Source organism: Populus nigra, chromosome 4 (genome assembly GCF_951802175.1).
Source record: "Populus nigra chromosome 4, ddPopNigr1.1, whole genome shotgun sequence".
In the NCBI taxonomy this organism is placed as follows: domain Eukaryota; kingdom Viridiplantae; phylum Streptophyta; class Magnoliopsida; order Malpighiales; family Salicaceae; genus Populus; species Populus nigra.
The window spans coordinates 11,611,217-11,632,492 of NC_084855.1; the positions used below are offsets into that span (position 1 = coordinate 11,611,217).

Here is a 21,276-nt window from a genome sequence, read left to right on the forward strand (position 1 = left end):
ATTACAACGTAGATCGATCAAGCCGTAAGTTATCGTGTAGTTTCTGTGATGGTTCCTTCCAGAGAATTCTCGTTGCAGCTTGTGCTCCTCAGTCTTTAACTTCTCGAGGAAGTGGTTGTGACTTCGCACAATCTTGTTTCCTATCGTTAATTTTATATAAAATGTATCTATCGTCAATTCTGCCCAACTCCTCTTTTTTTCCCCACTTCACTTAGAGCATCTTCGACGAAAAAGCAAAAAGAAAAAAAAAAACTTAATCTTTTCTCCCATGATTTTGCAGCTCCAAGTTCATAACCAAATGAAAAACTAAAATGACTTTTATACGAGAAAAAAAAAGAGTCATTTCTACATGTCTATTAAAATAAATTATTTTTTCATCATCACAACTTTTCTCAATGTTTTTTCTTAGAAAATAGAAAATATTAATAGTAAATATATTAAAATAGAAATGGATTGTTAGAACGACTTTTTTTTAATTGAAATGCACATAAAAAATATATATTTACACTATTCAAAAACTCTTTCGTATATGTTATTCCCATTTACTACACACATGCACAAACTTCTTGTATCCGTACATTGTTGTGGGTTAATTTTCAAAACATATAATTTTCATTTAATTTTATGATAATAAGAATTTATATTTTAAAGATTTTTAACAATTTTGTTGAATATTTATTTTGTCCATAATGAATATCTGTAAAAGGTTAAATGATTTAAATTTTGATAAAAAAGATATATTTATCTTGTCGGAATTCCTTTTTGTTATTTTTTTTATATTGACAAAGTTATTTTTATTTAAAAAAATTAAAAAAAATCTTTCAAAACTGAAATTATTTAATTAAGTAACAAATTCTTTAGCTAAAGATTCATTTTTTCTATTTGTTAATTTATTTTTAATTTTGCTTTTGGGTATCATAAACTTTTTTTAATTGGGAAACAAAAGGATGTTTCTTTTGTTTAATGAAATAAATTAAAAAATAAACAGAGTGATAAAGTGAGAAGCTAATATTCAAGGCTGTTAAAAATACATTTTTAACACGACATGAAAAATACAAAATAAAATCAGGTCGTAAAATCAAAAAAAAAATTTCATATAAAATTTAAATATTTTAAAATATATAATTCAAATAAAAATTCATATATAATTTAATCACCTTAAAACTATATATTACTTCAAAATGAATAGTTTTTATACTGCTTGAGTGACTCCACTAAATGACTGAAGAGAAGAAACATATGAATTTTGGTGTATGCTTTGACTTGCACGTGACTTTTCTTCAGCGTAAGCGAATTTTCTGAGAAGGGAAGAAAGAAGTTCGTTAGTGGAGCCCAACAACCTTGAGCTGTAAGTTGTGGGATAAACCCTCGGAAAATGAATTTCTCCTTTTATTTTCTTTTCTTTTTGGAAAAATCTTATTGCTAATTTAAGCATAATTTGTTTTACGTTGAAAAAAATATTTTATTAATATTTTCTAGTGATTTTAATACATTGAGTCAAATATATATAAAAAGTTATTTCATGCAATTCAAGAAACTTTTACCGAACACATTCGCGTCGTAATACCGAACTCACCGGCTCGCGAACAGGTACAGCATACTGTACGGACATAAAGACACAGTTTGAAGTAGGCCCCACTTAGATTACAAATCAACGCCTTCGAAACGACGAACTTCTTGGTGAAGTAGAGACTTTTAGGATGAAGCGGATGCTTGGATGTTTGGGCTTTACGCTGAGAAACACAAGATGCCTATATATACACACACAAACATGCAACGGCTCATCACAGATAGATAGACGATTGATCTTACACATTGTCACTGCTCCATTAATTGCCTCCATCATTTTCGATTGCAGAATATAGAATTTCTTCTATAACATCGGTGAAGATTTATCTCTAATTAGTTTAGATAATGTGATCTTGCGGCATTGCTTTAAGTTGTGTGATGGGTTGTGAGTTGTAACTTCAGTTTCTTTTCTTCTTTTTTCTCTCAGTTACAGACGAAGTGAGTGACAGATAGATGACAAGCTCAACAACACCTTTTCGATCAGCCCCAGTGGGTTATGGATTCCATCCAACCGATGAGGAATTAGTGAACCATTTCCTCAAGTTAAAAATGATCGGTGGCTATGATCACGTAGTCAGCACAATCGCCGAGGTTAACGTGTGCAATTATGAACCTTGGGAACTACCTGGTACTTGCATATGTGCATGCATGTTTGTTCAATCTTTTTCTAATTTGTAATTTGCTAAGGAACAAATTCCATGCTGATTGTGTAGGGCTATCAGCAATTCAGTCAAATGATCCAGAGTGTTATTTCTTTTCTCGTCGCAATTACAAGTACTCCAACAGTCAGAGGGCTAACAGGACTACTGGGGCTGGATACTGGAAAGGCACCGGTAGGGATCGTACAATCACGGCTAAGAGCACAGGGGAGCAAATTGCTACGAAGAAAACTTTGGTTTTCTACAACGGTCGCGTTCCTAATGGAGTCAAGACCAATTGGATCATGCATGAGTACAATCCAACTTTCAGCTTCCCTAACAAGGTAAGCTCTCTTTCAAAGTAATTTTCTAGAATTTATTTCTCTTTCATTTGATAAAAAAAACTTGTTGATATCAGCTCTTTTGATCAGATTATACAACCTGCCTTTTGTTCTCTAGTTATTATTATTATTGTACATTGAAATGCTACTACAAATTTTTTTTGGTCAACTTTGTGCAGGGGGACTTCATTCTCTACAAGCTCAAGAAAAATCCAGATGATTTGCCAGCATTTGATGAAGGTGAATCAAGTGCTTCCAACGTGGATGAGGTGAGAAATAGCACGAATTACAGGCAGTTTTTAATTTCAATTTGTTTGTTATAAGCATATCAAGAATTTACCTTGACCTCTACAGGATGACTCTCAACTACGAGCACAACTGGAATCATTCAGTGGGATTGACGAGGGAGATTATAACCTCAACTCTGCCCTACACTTTTCAAATTAATGGGAACGTGTAGTGAGAAAACCCCCCTCCTAGAAAGGGTTTTCTATCATCCAAGTGTCAATCTTTGCTATTGTGTTGTAGCCAACTTTATTTACTAAGTTCCTATGTTGGTACTTTATCAGCATATTTGTCCTAGATTTCTTATCTATTAATTAGGGTTTAGCTGAGGCCTCAGGCCTCTAGTTGTATTTATGGTGTTTCTCCTTGTTTGTTTTGCCAGAGTGTGATTTAATGCATTTCAAGTATTTAAGCTTTGTGGCTCGTTTATGATAACATTGTTGATTGTTTAGTTAATACTAGTTTGTGGGATATGATTAATAAAGAAGGAAAAAGAAGAAAAAAACCGGTGTTTCTACGGCCTCTTGCTGACACGTCCTGTTTATGATAATTTCCCTAGAGGCTGGAGGCTTGAGAGCACTGCAGACAAGTATGGTTTGCTATGATAATTTGCAAGATCTAATCTTCAAGTAAAATCCCATAACTTGTAGGCAGCACATCTGTTCATTTCGAAAAGAGCATGATTCTATACAGGAAAAAAAAACATACAAGCACGAAATGCTTTTTAAAGATACGGCCATGGGTGTAGAGAAATTCAACGGGAATACCAGGAGATCATCTCTAATTCTGTAACCCGATTACCCAAAATCTAACACTCCTTGTTCCCAAAACAAAATATGAAACATAATGGCAACAGAACTACAACACACATAAAATATAAAAATCTCAAGTCAGATGCAAATTTTTGTACAAAAAACAGGATGCCGTTCCCAGGACGAGAATTCCTTTATCAAAAGAAAAGAAACAAATGAAGGCGATTCTGTTTCTGTTTCAAAAAATTGACCAAAGGGTAAGTAGGCTCTGGGCAGGCAATACAGCAAACTAGCGGGACCATAACGAACAAGTGCTACAAAACTAGACCATTGAAGACCTGCAGAATTAGAAGAACCAAGCATGTACAATGAATGAGTGAAAACTCTGTAAACCCCAACAAACCAGCCTCAACTTTCTTCTTCAATGCTGACCAGCATGCTAGTTCACTGTACAGATCTCCCTGCCTATGCTACTGGAGTACTGGGGAATACAAAGGCCGCATCAACGCGGAGATCTCCTTTGGTGTGCGTGAGCTCAATCTGAGTCATTGAAAATTTCTTCATTAATTCGTTACCTTGACAATAAAATCCTCGTAAACCCAGTTCCCAGGATTGTTCAGAAAGAATTTTGATCGATGTTGAACAAAAAATCACGTTTAATTGACAGGATTTTCCAGAAAGCTTTGGGTTCTGCTCGTTGACCATCAGAAGTTGTTAGCTAGAATCGTACAGGTTTTATATCCCAGCCATGGATGTGTAACGAATTACCAACTCTACGGCCCATTCTCTTCGAGGACCTGCCAAGCTGGAGTCTGAAGAATAGGCTATACGTCCCTTTCGGAAATTCGAACTCAAACTCCCCATCTACTACAAACCACCAAATATCTTGAAGATATGCAAAACTGTGTGGAATCTAAATCCAGAAAGAGGAATAATATATCAGTCAATTGTTCCTTCTAGCATTCAGAGTCCAAAGACAGAGAGACAACCATAAGCAAGATATAGATCCAGAGTTTAGATGGCCCTAAATAAACAGAATTCTCTCTTGCTGGTCTCTTATTGAATGAAATTAAATACTCAGACTGATTCATTAGCGGTAACTCAAACCAGTAAACTAAAATAAATCAGTGGATATTATGAACATACTAGTAAGTGAAGGACCAGCAAAATGAAATTACTGAAATGAAATTGAGTTTACTAATCAATGCATTTAAAAGGGCAAGACGTATAATCCATATAAAAGCCAAGAAGTTGAGATTTGATCACACAGAAGACATCATTGCTAAACCACCAAAAAAGGCTTTATGTTCTAAAGTTTTTCAGTAAACAATATTTCCACTGCATCCCATTGGATCTAACAATCTAAAGAAGAAAAGAAAATATATTTGTTTTTTATGAGAATTGTATCTCACCTTGACTCCTCAGTTGAAATGTGGTTCCAATATCTTCTGTAATCAGTCCCAGTAATAGCTAACCCCTTTGAAGAAATCGAAAAAAAAAACTCATCAGTATTCTTATCGAGCCACATCTCCTGTAAAACTAAAAAGCAATGTGATAAGAATTTAGAATCAAGAGGTTTGCTTTCTTGTAATTTTAGGTTCGTATCCTGTGGTTACTTATACGATGACCACTGGAAGTTTACATGATCGTTAACTTCAAGGCCCATAAAATTAGTCGAGATGCGCACAAGCTGGCCCGGACACCTATGTTAAACTAAAAAAAAAAAAACCAAATCATTTTAGTATTATAAATTGCGAGGTCATTAAAAAAGCTTACATGGTCGTTAATTTCAGGACTTATGTGATTAGTCGAGGTATGTATAAGCTGGCCTAAACACTCACATTAATAATAAAAAAAATAAAAGCCAAACCATCTGATCCTATATATTCTAATATTAAAACATGCACACGAATTCAAACACAACCTGAACATTGCATAATACATCATTTACACATATTATAGTTTCGTAATAATTGACTTTTCTTGTATTATTGATAATTATTAGTAATCTTCTATTAAAAAAAAATTACCCGTATAAACAATTAAAAAGATAAAAATTGTACAAAAAAATTCGGATGATACACACCCTATATGTTTCAAAAAAAATAGTAGCTTAGACGGATGATACCTTGTTTGTCTGGGTTAAAAAAACCCAAGCGCGTGATCCAGATATTATTTTAGGCCATCCATTTTTTTTCTTTATTTATTTGATTGTTTAATTTTATAATAAAATTCTTTTTAAATAAAACTATTAAAATAACATGTGAAAAATCATTTGATTATGCATGCCATCTTTTCCAGATAAATTTTATGGTGATATTTTATTAGTTACTTTCTAAAACACATTTTGCAAAAAAAAACAAATAGAATAAAAAAATACTTAGTGAATATATCATTATCATTTTTTATGGGACAAGAATTTTGTTTTCTTTTATTTACTTGTGTTTGTTTCTTTCATCAAAATAAATAATAAAAAATAACTAATAAGATCTCTTATTCACTTAGTTTTTTTTGTAATATTAAAAATTACTTTATTGATAATTAATTATTGTTTTATTTTTTTATATTTTCAATTAAAATAATTTAATTAATTTTTTAAAACATTTTCTAACAATAATGTTAAGTTCTTAACTATGTTTTTGATAAAATAAATAAATAAATAAATATGTTCACGTAAACAAAAATGAATAATAAAAGGAAAGTTTTGGTTTAAGAAATAAACTTTCTTATTAAATTTAAATCATTAGAATTTTTATGATTAATTATTTTAATTTTACTGGTGAAATATCCTGAAAAGGATACGGCGGGTTTCATAAATGGACGAAAGTAAAATGTGGACAAAGAATCCGAACCTTAAAAACCACACAAATTCTATTAATTATTACACGCTTTGCAGATGAGTTCTAGTAACAAACAACCATTAAACTACTCACGGGGGGAGCGCGTACGCGCGTGATCCTCAATATCCCTCCCCCATATATATACTCTCTTCTTCTTCTTGGTCCTCCATAGACCTCCCCCTAATCCCACCTCTTGAAACGTTTACTCGTCGTTACTCTCACGTTGAATCTTCCCCTATCCCTCTCTACAAAATACAACTCATAGTAAAAATTGAATATATTCACAGACACACACACACACACCCCTCCTTGATATCTCTTGCAATTGAGGGGCTGGTTTTGTTTTGTCTGGTTTCAGTTTCAATGGCAATATTATCTCCTTCTTATCTCACATTCAAAGCCAAGAAACTCAATCTCTACAAAATCACAATAAACATAATCCTATGTACAGTCTTTTATTTGGCAGGTTTTTATCAAAACTCTCGTGGCACTATCTCTATTAACACAACATCATCATCCTCAAGCACAGCTTTCAGATGCGCCCCCACAAATCACAGCACCACAACGCTAGATTTTGCAGCACGCCACTTTGCTCAAGACCCAAAACCTCCGGTGGCGCGTGAGCATCACTTCCCGCCATGTGACCCTAAGTACAGTGAGTACACCCCATGTGAGGACGTTAAACGTTCGTTAAGATTTGATAGGGATAGACTTGTATACAGGGAGAGACACTGCCCGGAGAGCCATGAGATCTTGAAGTGTCGTGTACCGCCTCCGTATGGTTATAAGGTGCCTTTTAGCTGGCCGGAGAGTAGAGAATTGGCATGGTATGCTAATGTGCCACATAAAGATTTGACGGTTGAGAAGAAGAATCAGAATTGGGTCCGCGTAGAAGGAGAGCGGCTCAGGTTCCCGGGTGGTGGAACCATGTTTCCTCGCGGTGCTGATGCTTATATTGATGACATAGGGAAGCTGATAAATCTCAAAGATGGGTCAATAAGGACTGCCATCGATACTGGTTGCGGGGTACGTAACATCTTCACTCTATTTTACCCTTGTGTTCTTTACTGTTTCTTGAAGAGATGGATATTGAATCGGGCGGTTTCAGTGTTTCTAAAACGTTGTTTCGATAGAGTTGAAGTTTCATCTTTATTATTTTTTGAAAAGGAATTAAAAATACGTTGTTTGCTGGTACTGAGCTGGCTGAACATGTTTGCTTGATTTTCTTTATTTTTATTTTTCTAATCAAGTAGCATTTGAAGAATTCTAGGTTTTATGCAAAGAAGGCGATCGTGAGTTTGCATCAGACTAATTTGATGTTTCTCCTCTTTTATTATCATGCATGGTAAATTTTGGGAAATACTGTAGGGTTGTCCAATTTTCAGTTCTGGGCCTAATAATTGAATAATATGTAGGAGGTTTAACCTTCATTAATTAGTGCCCTTCAAAGAAAGAAAGGCCAGTAGTTTCCGGGAAGAAACTGTAACGTCATTATAGTAGAAAATCAGTGTAAATTTCCCTGAAAGTGATATTTCATGCTAGATTGAGAGAAGGTGGATGCATGAAAGTCTGTCTTCGGAGCAGATTTCCATGTTCATATTATGGGTCAGTTTTCTGAAAATAATTAAATATCACACTGGGTCAACTGTCCTTGAACAAGAAAGTCTGATGGGTTAAACCCGTCGCCACGCAGCCCAGCAAAAGGATGCTTTTTTCCTTATATTATAAAGCCTAAAATAGACTTGATCTTTCTGTGGGTCAAGTCAAGGAGAACTTAACAGTGGACGAGATTAATTTAATTTTTTTCTTCATGAAAACAAACGTGAAGCACAGTTTAATGGCGCAAGGTTTCTTAACAGGCACCTAGTTTTGGAGGAGATCGAGTAAACAAATAGATCTTGACAAGTTTGTGTTTGTTTTCTTTTTTAAAAATCCTTCAATTTCAAGTAAAGTGGCTAATTAGCAAGGGATAATAATTTGTTTGATCTCTGGGAATGCCTTTTGCATATCTAAGTTACCCCAGTAAACAATCATTAATTAACAAGTGATCTCTCGGAATGCCTATTGTATCATTCTTCAAAATGTTTTTTTTTACTGTATTAAAATATTTATTTTTTTATTTAATATTTATTTTTTATATTAACACATCAAAATAATTTAAAAATATAAAAAATAAATTAAAAAAAATAAATTATCAACAAATAGTTACCTTAATGTCAAACTCAGACCCCGTTTGTTTCATGGAAAGTGGTGTTCCTGAAAATTATTTTCTAAACTTCTTTGTATTTGCTTGTTATTAGAAAAGTTGGCCAATGAAAATCATTTTCTAAAAGTTATGGATAAATTAGAAATGTCATGTTACTTACTGATTATATCAAATTTGATCCTCAAAATTTTGATTGCTATATATTTTGTTATGATTTTTTTTTCTTCAATTTCATCCCTTAGAATTTGATTTAATTTGATTTTTATGTTAATGTTAGTCCTTATTTTTATTATTGTTATTTGCTTTTCTCTTATCATTTTTTTAATTGAAATTTTTTTATCTATCAGATTTGATTCTCATTCTTTTAATTATTATTTATTTTATTTAAAATAATTTATGAAATTATAATTATTATTTTTTAATTTCATCATCTTTCAACTTTTTTATCTATTAGATTTGATCTCTATTATTTTGATTGTTATTTATTTTATTTGAGATAATTTGTAAAATTAGATTATTTTTTTCCAATTTTAATCTTATTTAACTTTTTAATTTGCAAGATTTGTTTCTTATTATTTTAATAAACTTGAAAAAAAATTAATTAGTTATTTTTCAATTTAGTTTTAGTGACATGGTAAAAAATATTTTTCAATTTAATTATTTTTAATGGTACTACTAAGCATAAAAAAAAACACTTTTCATAAATTCATTTTTCAAAAAAACCATCCAAAGTAAACTACTTTTGCCTCAATCTACAACTCAAATTTCAACATCCATAAGAATATGTTTGGGAATGCGGTGCAAACTGTATTTTTAAAAAATTAAAATTTTTTTTGTTAAAATTTAATATGATTTGTATGTTTTGAATTGTTTTGATGTGTTGATATCAAAAATAATTTTTTAAAAATAAAAAAAATTATTAACATATATTTCGGCACAAAAAATTATTTGAAAAGCAACCGCTACTACGGTAAAGCACCCTCTTAATTTGATGACATCATTCTTCTTTTCTTACACGCCATATGTAATTGAGTTTGATTTTTAAGAAAGACAGCATAGAAATAATTATTTCACCGAATCAACCTTCCGCCCATAATAGTAAACGAATAATTGTAGAACCGTCCTCTCCCCTCCTTTAATTTTTGTTAGCTGTGTCAGGAGTTTTTAACAAATTAATCTGATCACTATATAATCAAAATTATTTTAATATCAATTAGGCATATCTAATTAAAGGCGATCGATCGTAACTTGTTCGATACACGTTATCATGCAATTTTTTTCAGTGCTTATTAATATGTATTTATGCTGGCCGTGATGATTCCCTTGTTCAATCATTTGACATTTCTGTTTGAAGAATTCAATCCCTTTAATCAATTATCAATTATTGGAAATGCGCCCTCTTCTGTTAATTCATTGCCCTCAATATGTTGCAGGTTGCAAGCTGGGGAGCTTACCTTCTCTCAAGGAATATTCTAACAGTGTCATTTGCACCAAGAGACACCCATGTGTCTCAGGCATAGTTTTGAAACCCGGCCCGGCCCGGCGGGTCGACCCGGGACCCGGCCGACCCGGGGCCGGAACCGGGCCGGGTTGATGAAAAAACGGGGGAAGGAAAAACCCGGTGTGACCCGGCTGACCCGGCGGGTCGACCCGGTGACCCGGCTGACCCGGCAAGACCCGGTCAAGACCCGGTGACAAACCCGTTGACTTTTGTTTTTTTTTTGTTTTTTTTTACTAAAACGACGTCGTTTTGATTTTTTTTTTAAAAAAAGAATTGACCCGGCCGACCCGGCCGACCCGGTCAAACCCGGTGACCCGGCCAAAACCCGGAACCCGGGCCTTAGACCGGGCCGGCCACCGGGCCGGGTCTTAAAACTTTGGTCTCAGGTGCAATTTGCTCTTGAACGTGGAGTCCCTGCGTTGATTGGAATTATTGCCTCCATTAGGCTACCTTACCCTTCAAGATCCTTCGACATGGCTCATTGCTCTCGCTGCCTCGTTCCCTGGGGCCAATATGGTAGAGCAGATGCTACAATTAACTTGTGATTTACTTGATAATTTGTTTTACATGATTTGATTTATTTCTTGAGAAATGTTCTGAGCAGACGGACAATACCTTATTGAGATTGATAGAATTCTACGTCCGGGTGGATACTGGATTCTGTCGGGGCCGCCGATTAACTGGGAAACTCACTGGAAGGGCTGGAACAGAACACGTAAAGATCTTCGAGCAGAGCAATCTCAGATTGAGAGAGTAGCCAAGAGCCTGTGCTGGAGAAAACTGGTTCAAAGGAATGATATTGCTATCTGGCAAAAACCCACCAATCACGTCCATTGCAAAGTTAACAGGAAGGTGTTCAAACGCCCACTCTTTTGCAAGTCACAAAATCCTGATATGGCATGGTAAGTAGCTTTCAATTTGAGTTGACACTTGCTTGTGCTGGGTTCTGATGTCATGTGCCCCAGAAAACATTTGCTTGGAGTGGGTTGGGTTAGGCATATGTCATGTCATAAAACACACTGTCCCTTGCTTTTAATAATGAATTTACTTCTGCAAGCAAACAAGTAGTGACTCTTTAGTTGCGATACTCAATGTATTCGACCACCTAAATTCTTATTTTTAGGTGGCATTTTTCTTCCCTGCCCTCTCTTTTGGGCACTTTATGCTTTAATTTGGTTGCTGAAACAAGCAGTGAATAGGCGCTTTGAAAATAAAAATAAAAATTTGCCCACTAATTTCCTATAATGCTCATTTGCTTTTGCACTGTTTGATTGGCTTTTTTGTTATTTTATTTTCGTTTTATAGGTACACCAAGATGGAGACTTGTTTGACACCGCTGCCTGAAGTGGCTAGCATTAGAGATATAGCTGGTGGGCAGCTAGGAAAATGGCCTGAGAGGTTGAACGCGATCCCTCCTAGGATTAGTAGTGGAAGTTTGGAGGGACTTACAGCAAATAGTTTCGTAGAAAATTCAGAGTTATGGAAGAAAAGAGTAGCATATTACAAGAAGATCGACTACCAGCTAGCGAAGACTGGGCGGTACCGTAACTTGCTCGATATGAACGCCCATTTAGGGGGCTTTGCAGCTGCTCTTGTTGATGATCCAGTGTGGGTTATGAATGTTGTCCCTGTCCAGGCAAAGATGAATACTTTGGGGGTCATTTTCCAGCGTGGCCTCATTGGAACGTATCAAAATTGGTATGCTTTTTAATCTCATTCCAATTAGGTGCACCGGTTAGCTATAATTTCACATAACATGATGTGTAAGAAATTAAGAATCAAACACTTCACCAAGAGTTTTTAAGGTACTTTCACTTATTAAAGGAACATGCATTGGCGTGTTTGAAAATGCGGTAAAAACTGCTTTTCAATATGTTTTTCCGTTTAATGCATTCCCTCCCTCCAAGAGCTCCTTTTAACTGTGCGGAAGGAAAAGAAAATCGGGATTTTCATACATAATTGTTGCTACTCTAAAGTAGGGCACCCTAGAAAAGCAGCAGGTAAACCACCCAGACCCACAACCGCTTTTTGGTGGTTGCTTTTGCAGATTGTAGTAAACTTCCAGATCAGTCTATTGTTGGCAAGACTTGTTTTTGTCAGCGCTAGTGACATCAAACATGCTAATGAATAATATTTATTAATGAAATTATTGTTCTCACATGATTTACTATTATCAGTCCATACACAGTGTCCATATGCTCAAGCAGCCAGGCTCGTTCAATCAAGTTGAGGTTCTTACTAGCTGCTTAATTACTGATTTGTCTCTTTCCAGGTGCGAAGCCATGTCTACTTACCCAAGGACTTACGATTTTATTCACGCTGATTCTCTTTTCAGCCTCTACGAGAATAGGTGAGATTTCTGTGTTGTTTATGCGGCTTTGAGCGTGTGTGCCTTTGTACATGGCGAAGATACTGATCCTCTTAATTTATCCACCGATGCTTGGCACTGCAGATGTGGTGTGGAAGATATTCTGCTAGAAATGGATAGGATCTTGAGGCCGGAAGGCAGTGTTATTATCAGAGACGACGTCGATATCTTGCTGAATGTCAAGGCTATCATGGATGCGATGCAATGGGATGGCAGAATTACAGACCATGAAAGTAGCCCTCACGAGAGGGAGAAGATTCTTTTTGCAAACAAAAAGTATTGGACAGCACCACGTCCAGACCAAGATTAAGGAGGGGTTGCTGCTTTGAGATGGAATTTTTATTTTATTTTTTTGGAGTTTTTAAAATTTATAATCAGAAACATTCTTTACACCCTTGTGGCTTATATATATATTATACGTTCATCAAGAGAACGCTTTTTTCCTGTTTCCGCCATTTTTCACTCTAGTAGGTAACTTGGCTTTTAAAATTCAATAATTCGGTGTTGTTTAAATGACGTAGGGTATGTTGAAAATAAAAGTTAGGGTACTAAGATTTCAATTCTAATATTGTAGAATAATAGAGAATAATTAAAATCCAAAATTAATTGAAAAAATAACTGAAAAAAATTTTAACTTCTAGATGTATTTATTATTTATTTTTGCATTTTAAAAATATTTTAAAAAAAATTTGATAATTTTTTATTTTTTTTATTTTAAATTAATATTTTTTGATATTTTTAAATTATTTTACTATGATGATATCAAAATAATTTTTAAAAAATAAAAAATATTATTTTAAACAATACGTGAAAAGGCAATAAATACTTAAAAGATGCAACAGTCTTATGACTGACAAAGTCAGTTCCAACTTAGAAATTTTTTTTTGTCAAAATACAGAAATTACAGAGAATTATATAAGTGGTTATCTGTAATGTTAGAAAAAAAAGGAAATCTAGTTTTAATGTTAAAAATTATATAAGTGGTTAGTTGTATTCATCGCAACAGAGAATTAAGGTAATCACTACGGAGATAATTTTGCCAAATCGAAGCTATGATTTTGCAGGCATAGTCTAGGAATGAGTTCAACTTACTTTTTATTAAAATTTAATTTTTTTAAATTAATTTTGTAATGTTTTTAAATAGTTTTAATATACTAATCACTTTAAAAAACAACTATTATCATATTTTTAAATATTTTTTTTAAAAAATATATCTTAAGTGTATTTTAAAGAAAAAATAATAATATCTTAGGTTATAGTTTTAACTATCCAATTAGTTATGTAAAAACCTAGTGAATATTTTTTTAAAAAAAAACAATGTTATTTTTATATATGTATAAAATAAAAAATAATAATTTGACCTGAGTCAACTCACCGACTCGTGACCTGTGACTTGCTTTGAGGTGATCCTCGAGTAGGAATTGAAAAGTATGAGATATATAATTTTTAAAACCCATGACACAGGTTGTTAAAATAGAAGCACCGTACATGAAAAAATAAAGATGTCCAAATCTAATACTCAACAAATCAAATATTGAATGATAAAATCAAGAAAAAAAATCAATTGCATGAAAGGATACAAAAAATAACATTAAAAAAATAAGAATAAAAAATAAATTAGAGAGAAAGAACAATTCTTCGATCATAGGGTTAAATTAAAAAAAAATCAAAAAAATAAAAACCAAATTATAGTTTCAACCGAGTTGAATAAACAAGTTTTTTTTTAATGAGATGATAAAAAAATTGACAATGATGATAAATGAATAACTTTTTTTTAAAAAAAAATAATCACAATAACCTGAGAAAAAAACCTCAAGAAATATGTTATTGAATAAAAAAGAAATAGAAAAAACCTGACTCAAGCAAACTTGAGGTTGTGTGATAAACATGTAATCTAAATAATAAAGGGCGGGTCAACTTGGATAACCCTCAAAACTTATGGCCTAGGCAATAAGATAGGAATGATTCAACAAATCACTTTTTTAAAACCCGACCCGACCCGATTGTTTGGCATGTGACTCAGGTAATCTAAGGGCTAGATTAGGCCAGGCTCTAATAAAAATAGGGGGAGGATTGACTCGGTATTATCCGATCAAAAAACAGGGTTGACCCGTAACCCAATTAGCCTTGGAAAAAACTACTAAAACCCTTTGACCTTTTTTATTTATTTATTTTTTAAATTATGTCATTTTTATATGTTTATAAAATAAAACGAATGGGTTGACCTGGGTAAACCACCCACTTGATCCGTGTTCCAAGACTTGCCTCGAGCTGGCCCTCGAGTCAAGTTTGAAAGCTATGTTACGGATAACTTTTAAAACTTGTGACATATGTCATTACACGGGAAGCATCATACATGAGAAAACTAAGAAGTCTAGTTCTCCACAAATCAAATGTTGAATGATGAAATTAGAAGGAAAAAATAAACAATTACATAAAAGGATTTGAAAAAATAGCAATTAAAATAATGAGAGTGAAAATCAAAATAAAAAACAAATTAGAGGGCAAGAACAATTCTTTGATTGGAGGGTTAAATTGAAAACAAAAATAAATTAACAAGAGAACAAAAAAAATCAAAATATAAGGACCAATTTAGAAAAAAAACAAAACACAACAAATTTGAATTGAAAGATAAAAGTGAAAACCATCAAAATCTTAACAAAAAAACCGAAGAAAAAAATTAGAAATTAAAAGAAGAAGTCAAAATTGAAAAACATTATATATAGCAAATTAGAATTGAGGATTAAATTGAAATAAACAAAACTTTCACAAAAAGAGGTAAAGAAAAAACATCAGAAATCAAAACAATAAAGACCAAATTGAAAAAACTAAAATATGCCAAATTAGAATTGAGGGACTAAATTGAAAAAAATAATCAATTAAAGGGTAAAAAAATTCAAAAGAATAAGGATTGAAATTGAAATAGAAAACAAAAGGAGGAACTACATTTTTCAGAAAGGAGATAGAAAAGAAAAAAATAAAGGTGCGGCGTGTGTCACACGTCAGCAACTTTATTGATTAAAAAATAATATTTTGAGAGAGAAAGATCAAATCATCCTCTATGTTTTTTAGATTTACAATAAAAATTATTTGAAAAGACCAAAAAGCCCTAGATTCATGGTTCATTTTCCCTTGATTGCCTGGGCAAAGTTGACATTTTTTTAAAAAAAAATCGAGAGTGATTAAGTCATTTAATTATTTAAAAATAATAAAAAAAGTCATATATTGACATTATACAATCATTAAATGATTAATGAGCCGTGTAAAAAGATTAATATAACCTCTAATCCAAGCCTTATGATTTTTTTTTGAAAGAGCAAAATAATCATAACATAACATCTGTGTGCGTTTGTGTGTGTGTGATGGACACTGTGTTAACCTTAGCTAATGGGCTTTAAGTTCATTGATCCTGTTATATATAAAAAAACAACTAGATATATAGATAGATGATTACATGGTTTATTGAAAAGTAATTTTTTTTTAGAAAGTAAATTCTAGAAAAATGAATTATTTTCTGATATTTGGTAGTGTAATGGAAAATAAGTTAGAAAACATTTTCCAGTGTTTGGTTATGTCATGGAAAATGAGCAGGAAAATAACTTATTAATGTTTTATTTTTCTCAAGTTTATTAAAAAATGAGGAACAAATCTTACAAATTAAAAAGTTGAATGAGAATGAAATTGAAAAAAAATATAATTTCATAAATTATCTCAAATAAGATAAATAATAATTAAAATAATAGAAATCAAATCTAAAAAATAAAAAAATGAAAGATAAAGAAATTAAAATAATAATAATTAACATTTCATAAATTATTTCAAATAAAATAAGTAACAATTAAAAGAATGAGGACCAAATTTGATATATAAAAAATTTCAATAAAAAAATGATAAGAAAAAAGCAAATAACAATTATAAAAATGAGGACCAAAGTTAATATAAAAATTAAATTTTAAGAGATGAAATTGAAGATAAATATTTAAAACAAAATATATATAGCAATCAAAAGTTTGAGGACCAAATTTAATATAATCAGCAAATAATATGACATTTCTAAATTTTTCACAGCTTCTGAAAAGTGTTTTCCGCTCAAATTTTTTAGAAAAACACTTTTTTGGAAACCAAATCAAATTTTATTTTGACTAAAAAGTATTTTTTGTTGACCAACTTTTTTAATAGTAAACAAACATAAAAAAATTTTAAAAATAATATTTTTAAAAATAAATTTTAAAAAACAAATATATTCTTAGTTGTTTTTTCGTATAACAGGATGAATGAACTTAAAGCCCACTAGCTAAGACAGGGTCAATTGGATGGGATGCTTGGTGCTTTGTATAATTTCTCAAGAAACAATTGAATTACCTGGGCAGCATTTCTTGCTTTTTCAAGGTTCCTCAGAAAAGTAGGACTCTTTTTTTTCTCGATCCTCACGGCAAGGTTGTTTCTTTAAAAAAATCTGTTGCATAAACCATGTCAAATCATCTCACCTCAGCAATTATTAATATTTTCAAGTTTTTTTCTCTTTTTTTTCAATAATTATTTATATAATTCAATAATTCAATATATATATATAAGTTCAGGGACTAAAGAGAAACGACGCCGACTTTAGGTGACTTTAGTCTAGACAAACGTCCATATAAAAGCCACCGTCCAGGAAGATAAACCAAGCAGTAGTCATTCACCAACCCAAAAAAACCCTAACCCACAAAATTCTTATTCAATGGAACCGGACGACGAGATCTACGCCAACGGCGAAGCCGACAGCTCAAACAGCCGAAACAGACCAATCATAAGCAGCGAACAACTTGACATCGAAGCATATGCTGGACTTTACACAGGAAGAACGAAAATCACGCGGTTACTGTTTATCGCGGACCAGTGTGGTCAGAATAACAATACGGCGATGCAGATGGAAGCGCTTCGAATGGCTTACGAAGAGATCAAGAAAGGAGAGAACACGCAATTGTTTAGAGATGTAGTGCATAAGATTGATGGGAGGTTGGGGGATAATTATGGGATGGATAGTGCTTGGTGTGAGATGGTGGATAGAAGAGCCGATCAGAGGAAAGAGAAGCTTGAGAATGAACTTAATGCTTACAGGGTAAAAAGCACTGATTTGTTTTTTCTTTTAAGAAAAATTATGAGCCTCTTTCAGTGATTATTATTCTTTTGGTGATTTTCGGAATTCATATTATGTCTACATTTACGCTGTAATGCAAGTATTAAACATTGGTTATGGTTTTTGTTGCGGGTTTGTTTAAGTGATGATTAGTTTGTTAATTTAATGCTGGTTGCTTTTTTCTTTTTTTTTAAGATAGATGTGGCATGGTTTATATGTATTTGCTATAAAAGGAGATTATGTTGTTGTATCTCTGCCACATTTTTATGATTATCCTTCTGATTATGACAGTTGAGACAGTTGAGACTTGTTTAAGTAAATTTCTCCCCAGTTGTTCACTTTTATGATGACTGTCTTTGCTGGTGTGATTTACTTTTCTTTTCTTTTCTATTTATTGTGTTGTGCAGACAAATTTGATAAAAGAAAGCATACGAATGGGATATAATGATTTTGGAGATTACTATTACGCTCATGGTTCCCTTGCCGATGCCTTTAAAAGTTATGTTCGTACTCGTGATTATTGCACTACATCAAAGCACGTTATTCATATGTGTATGAGTGCAATTCTTGTAAGCATTGAGATGGGTCAATTTACTCATGTCACGAGCTATATCAACAAAGCAGAACAAACAGCGGATGCCCTTGACCCTAATACAGTCTCAAAACTACGTTGTGCTGCGGGGTTGGCTAATTTGGATGCTAAAAAATACAAACTCGCTGCTCGAAAGGTTTGTGTTGTGTACTTCCAATGTATTCTGTTTAGTATCAATATGGTCTCTCCATTTTTTCTCCTTTCCTTTTAACTCGTGCATCATTGGTAATTCTGCATTTTTAGCATTATAATTACATAGGATGCAGTTAAGATAAGTAAGAATTGGACTACACAGCTGATATTTGCTTTCTCTCTCTCTTTCTCTCTGTTAAAATTATCTGAATTACTTACTGGTTGTGTTCAAGTACCTTTGGTTGCTTTGTGTGAGTTGTATTTCCTGTGATCTTTCTGGCTGTAAAGAACTTACAGCGCCACATTTGCATCTTTTAAGTATCTTCTGGAATTATCAAGTTTATGATTATGCTTTCAGCTATTTAAGAATCTTTTTTTCCTGTTTATTGATGGAATATTGCCATTTTTTGCTGATAGAGATACTGTATCCTCTTTGCATTCTAAGTAGGCATTGGTCAGCGTTTCGTTTAACTGTTGAAAACTTGAAGTTGAAGGGTGCTTGTTATTTTACTGAAATTCAGCTGCTCAGCCATTTTGATGAATCAAGTACCCTTTTTTTGCGCTCATTTTCGATATTGTTTAACTTGGATGGGCATTTAGAGGTAAGTCGCATCTTTATTGTAATTGTGATCGTACTTTGTGCATGTTATCTTTCTATGGGTGCAGTTCCTGGAAGTGGGTCCTGAATTGGGAAATTCATACAATGAAGTTATTGCTCCTCAAGATGTTGCAACATATGGAGGACTTTGTGCACTTGCAAGTTTTGACCGGATGGAGCTGAAGGTGTATCTTCTTCTCCTTCTTCTCAACTTCTCTCCGTTAACTTGTTTTTCTCTTGCTGTTAATGTACTTAAGAGATAGTTTCTAATCAATGCTTTTGTTTGGCAGAACAAAGTCATAGACAGTATCAACTTTCGTAATTTCTTGGAGTTGGTACCTGAAGTGAGAGAGCTTATTCATGATTTCTACTCAAGGTAATTCATTATGATGGTACACGATTTGATTTGCATTTTTAATTCTGACTTCATGATGATTTATTCTTGCAAGATGGAAATGAGCCATTCTGCTCTATATTGTAAAATTCAAGAAATCATGTGTTGGTAGGATCTTTTCTTTTTCTTGAATCAAAGTCCTGAATTTTGATTTTGAGCAAATGAGTTCTTTAACACTGGGAAGATTTTCAATACTTGCTCATTTTTACCAAGAGTTTGTCTCAATTAATAGATCTATAATCTCTGGGATCAACCTTTCCAAGTTCCAAAAGAAATCTTTTTGGGTTAAGCTTTCTGTTTTCCTGTAGTCTTTTTTCTACTTAAAGCAGGAAAAAGCTGGAAAAGAAGGAAAACACGGTTCCTTCTCATTTCATCTTGCTTGTGTCAGATTATCGAATTGTACAAGGCTGCTTGGAGAGTTTGCATTATAATGTCAACATTTTGATATTTAACACCAATTGGTAGCCTGAGACATCAGTTGCCTTCTTATTTTAGTGTCTTTTTCCATCAGCTGAGCTTACATTCATATTTTTAAATTTATCACTGTTCAACTCTAATTGATATCCTGGAGTATAGTTGAGTGCTCCATTTTCTTTTTCATTGTCTTTTCTCATATGCTTTCCAGCAGTTATATCTTTGTTGCTGGGCTTGAGGTGTGTTATATAAACAAAATTTTCTCCTTTACTCTGTTTTCTGTTGCAGCCATTATGCTTCATGTCTGGATTACCTGGGAAATCTTAAAGCAAACCTGATGCTTGACATCCATTTGCATGACCATGTCCAGACACTGTATGATCAAATCCGCAACAAAGCTCTCATTCAGTATACACACCCATTTGTGTCTGTTGATCTGCACATGATGGCTAATGCTTTCAAAACAACTGTTGCGAGCGTAGAGAAAGAACTTGAAGCTTTGATTACTGACAATCAAATACAGGTTTGCCTTGAAATTTGCATTGCTATTTCCCCCCTCTATTGTCCAGCTTAAGGGCATGTTTGGCATTGCAGCTAAAACATTGGTTGCCCAAAATTTGATTTTTTTTTTTGCTTGAAATTATTTTTTTAATGTTTTTGAATTGTTTTGATGCACTAATGATGTCAAAAATTAATTTTTTTAAAAACAAAAATGTTATTTTGATGCATTTATGAGCGAAAATCACTTTGAAACGCAACCTTTATCATACTCCTAAACAAGCACTAAATAGCCTGAACCCTTCTCTTTTTCTCCAAAAAAAAGAAGGAAATTTCTAGGTGTAGGAAATGTCCCGGGACTGGTATTCCTTGACCTTCATGATGGGGGTTTTGACCTGATCACTTTTCAGTATTATAGGGCATGTTCAGGGATTGTTTTCTGGTCTCACTGCCAAACCTTTGATAACATTGCGCATTTTATTTCAATATCGTACTGATAAGAACATCATGCCTCTGCAGGCACGAATTGACTCACACAACAAAATTCTATATGCACGGCATGCAGATCAAAGGAATGCCACTTTCCAGCGGGTACTGCAGACAGGCAGTGAGTTTGATAGGGATGTTCGGGCTATGTTGCTGAGGGCAAATCTTATCAAACTTGACTACAAGGCATCTAGGAAACCTTAAATGAATTTCCAGTCAACTAGGACATTGAGAGACGTGGCCAACATTGTCTCTATTTGTTTCTGGGAAGTCCCCAACTTGGGTCTCCTACTGCGGTGAATTGGGGTTTTAAATCTTCAAACAAAATTGGTTTCCATGGAGGAGCATTTTGGAAGAGTGCAAGATTCTAATTCACCTTGCCAATTTCTGGCTGATGTTTTTTGTATATACTTGGATTTATTCAAGAAGTCGCGGTTACTAATTTTTTGTCGCACTCCTTTTTTAGCCTTTTGGCCGTTGTTTCTTGTTTTACACTATCACACGACTACGTATGGAAATATGAATTGAATGTGGGGAATCAAA

General features: G+C 33.2%; 3 protein-coding genes and 1 long non-coding RNA gene across 4 annotated transcripts; 3 read left to right on the forward strand and 1 right to left on the reverse strand.

Moving 5' to 3' along the window:
• The first annotated feature begins 1,988 nt into the window (after nt 1-1,988).
• Nucleotides 1,989-3,207, forward strand: LOC133691039 (protein NTM1-like 9). The gene is made up of 4 exons (XM_062111349.1): nt 1,989-2,197; nt 2,283-2,551; nt 2,728-2,817; nt 2,903-3,207. The coding sequence occupies exons 1-4, from the start codon at nt 2,023-2,025 to the stop codon at nt 2,993-2,995; spliced, it is 627 nt and encodes a 208-aa protein (XP_061967333.1). The 5' UTR covers nt 1,989-2,022; the 3' UTR covers nt 2,996-3,207.
• A 473-nt stretch (nt 3,208-3,680) lies between these two features.
• LOC133691155 (uncharacterized) lies at nt 3,681-5,118 on the reverse strand. The gene is made up of 2 exons (XR_009841614.1): nt 4,998-5,118; nt 3,681-4,498 (listed from the first exon to the last, which is right to left on the reverse strand). It is a non-coding gene; the product is annotated as an uncharacterized LOC133691155 (long non-coding RNA).
• Nucleotides 5,119-6,583: 1,465 nt separating this feature from the next.
• On the forward strand, nt 6,584-12,948 carry LOC133690628 (probable methyltransferase PMT15). Its single transcript, XM_062110862.1, has 7 exons — nt 6,584-7,451; nt 10,065-10,145; nt 10,519-10,648; nt 10,737-11,034; nt 11,438-11,830; nt 12,405-12,482; nt 12,585-12,948. Exons 1-7 carry the CDS (start codon nt 6,789-6,791, stop codon nt 12,808-12,810), a joined length of 1,869 nt encoding a protein of 622 aa, XP_061966846.1. The 5' UTR covers nt 6,584-6,788; the 3' UTR covers nt 12,811-12,948.
• A 4,194-nt stretch (nt 12,949-17,142) lies between these two features.
• On the forward strand, nt 17,143-21,276 carry LOC133692403 (COP9 signalosome complex subunit 1-like). The gene is made up of 6 exons (XM_062113306.1): nt 17,143-17,601; nt 18,027-18,347; nt 19,010-19,126; nt 19,232-19,317; nt 20,038-20,272; nt 20,767-21,276. Exons 1-6 carry the CDS (start codon nt 17,221-17,223, stop codon nt 20,935-20,937), a joined length of 1,311 nt encoding a protein of 436 aa, XP_061969290.1. The 5' UTR covers nt 17,143-17,220; the 3' UTR covers nt 20,938-21,276.

Coding starts and splice junctions, on each gene's coding strand:
- LOC133691039 (XM_062111349.1), top strand. CDS start 2,023: ATGACAAGCTCAACAACACCTTTTCGATCAGCCCCAGTGGGTTATGGA. Junction 2,552..2,727: donor CTTTCAGCTTCCCTAACAAG/GTAAGCTCTCTT, acceptor AACTTTGTGCAG/GGGGACTTCATTCTCTACAA. Junction 2,818..2,902: donor GTGCTTCCAACGTGGATGAG/GTGAGAAATAGC, acceptor TGACCTCTACAG/GATGACTCTCAACTACGAGC.
- LOC133690628 (XM_062110862.1), top strand. CDS start 6,789: ATGGCAATATTATCTCCTTCTTATCTCACATTCAAAGCCAAGAAACTC. Junction 11,035..11,437: donor CAAAATCCTGATATGGCATG/GTAAGTAGCTTT, acceptor TTCGTTTTATAG/GTACACCAAGATGGAGACTT. Junction 11,831..12,404: donor ATTGGAACGTATCAAAATTG/GTATGCTTTTTA, acceptor GTCTCTTTCCAG/GTGCGAAGCCATGTCTACTT.
- LOC133692403 (XM_062113306.1), top strand. CDS start 17,221: ATGGAACCGGACGACGAGATCTACGCCAACGGCGAAGCCGACAGCTCA. Junction 19,318..20,037: donor ATTCATGATTTCTACTCAAG/GTAATTCATTAT, acceptor TTTCTGTTGCAG/CCATTATGCTTCATGTCTGG. Junction 20,273..20,766: donor TTACTGACAATCAAATACAG/GTTTGCCTTGAA, acceptor ATGCCTCTGCAG/GCACGAATTGACTCACACAA.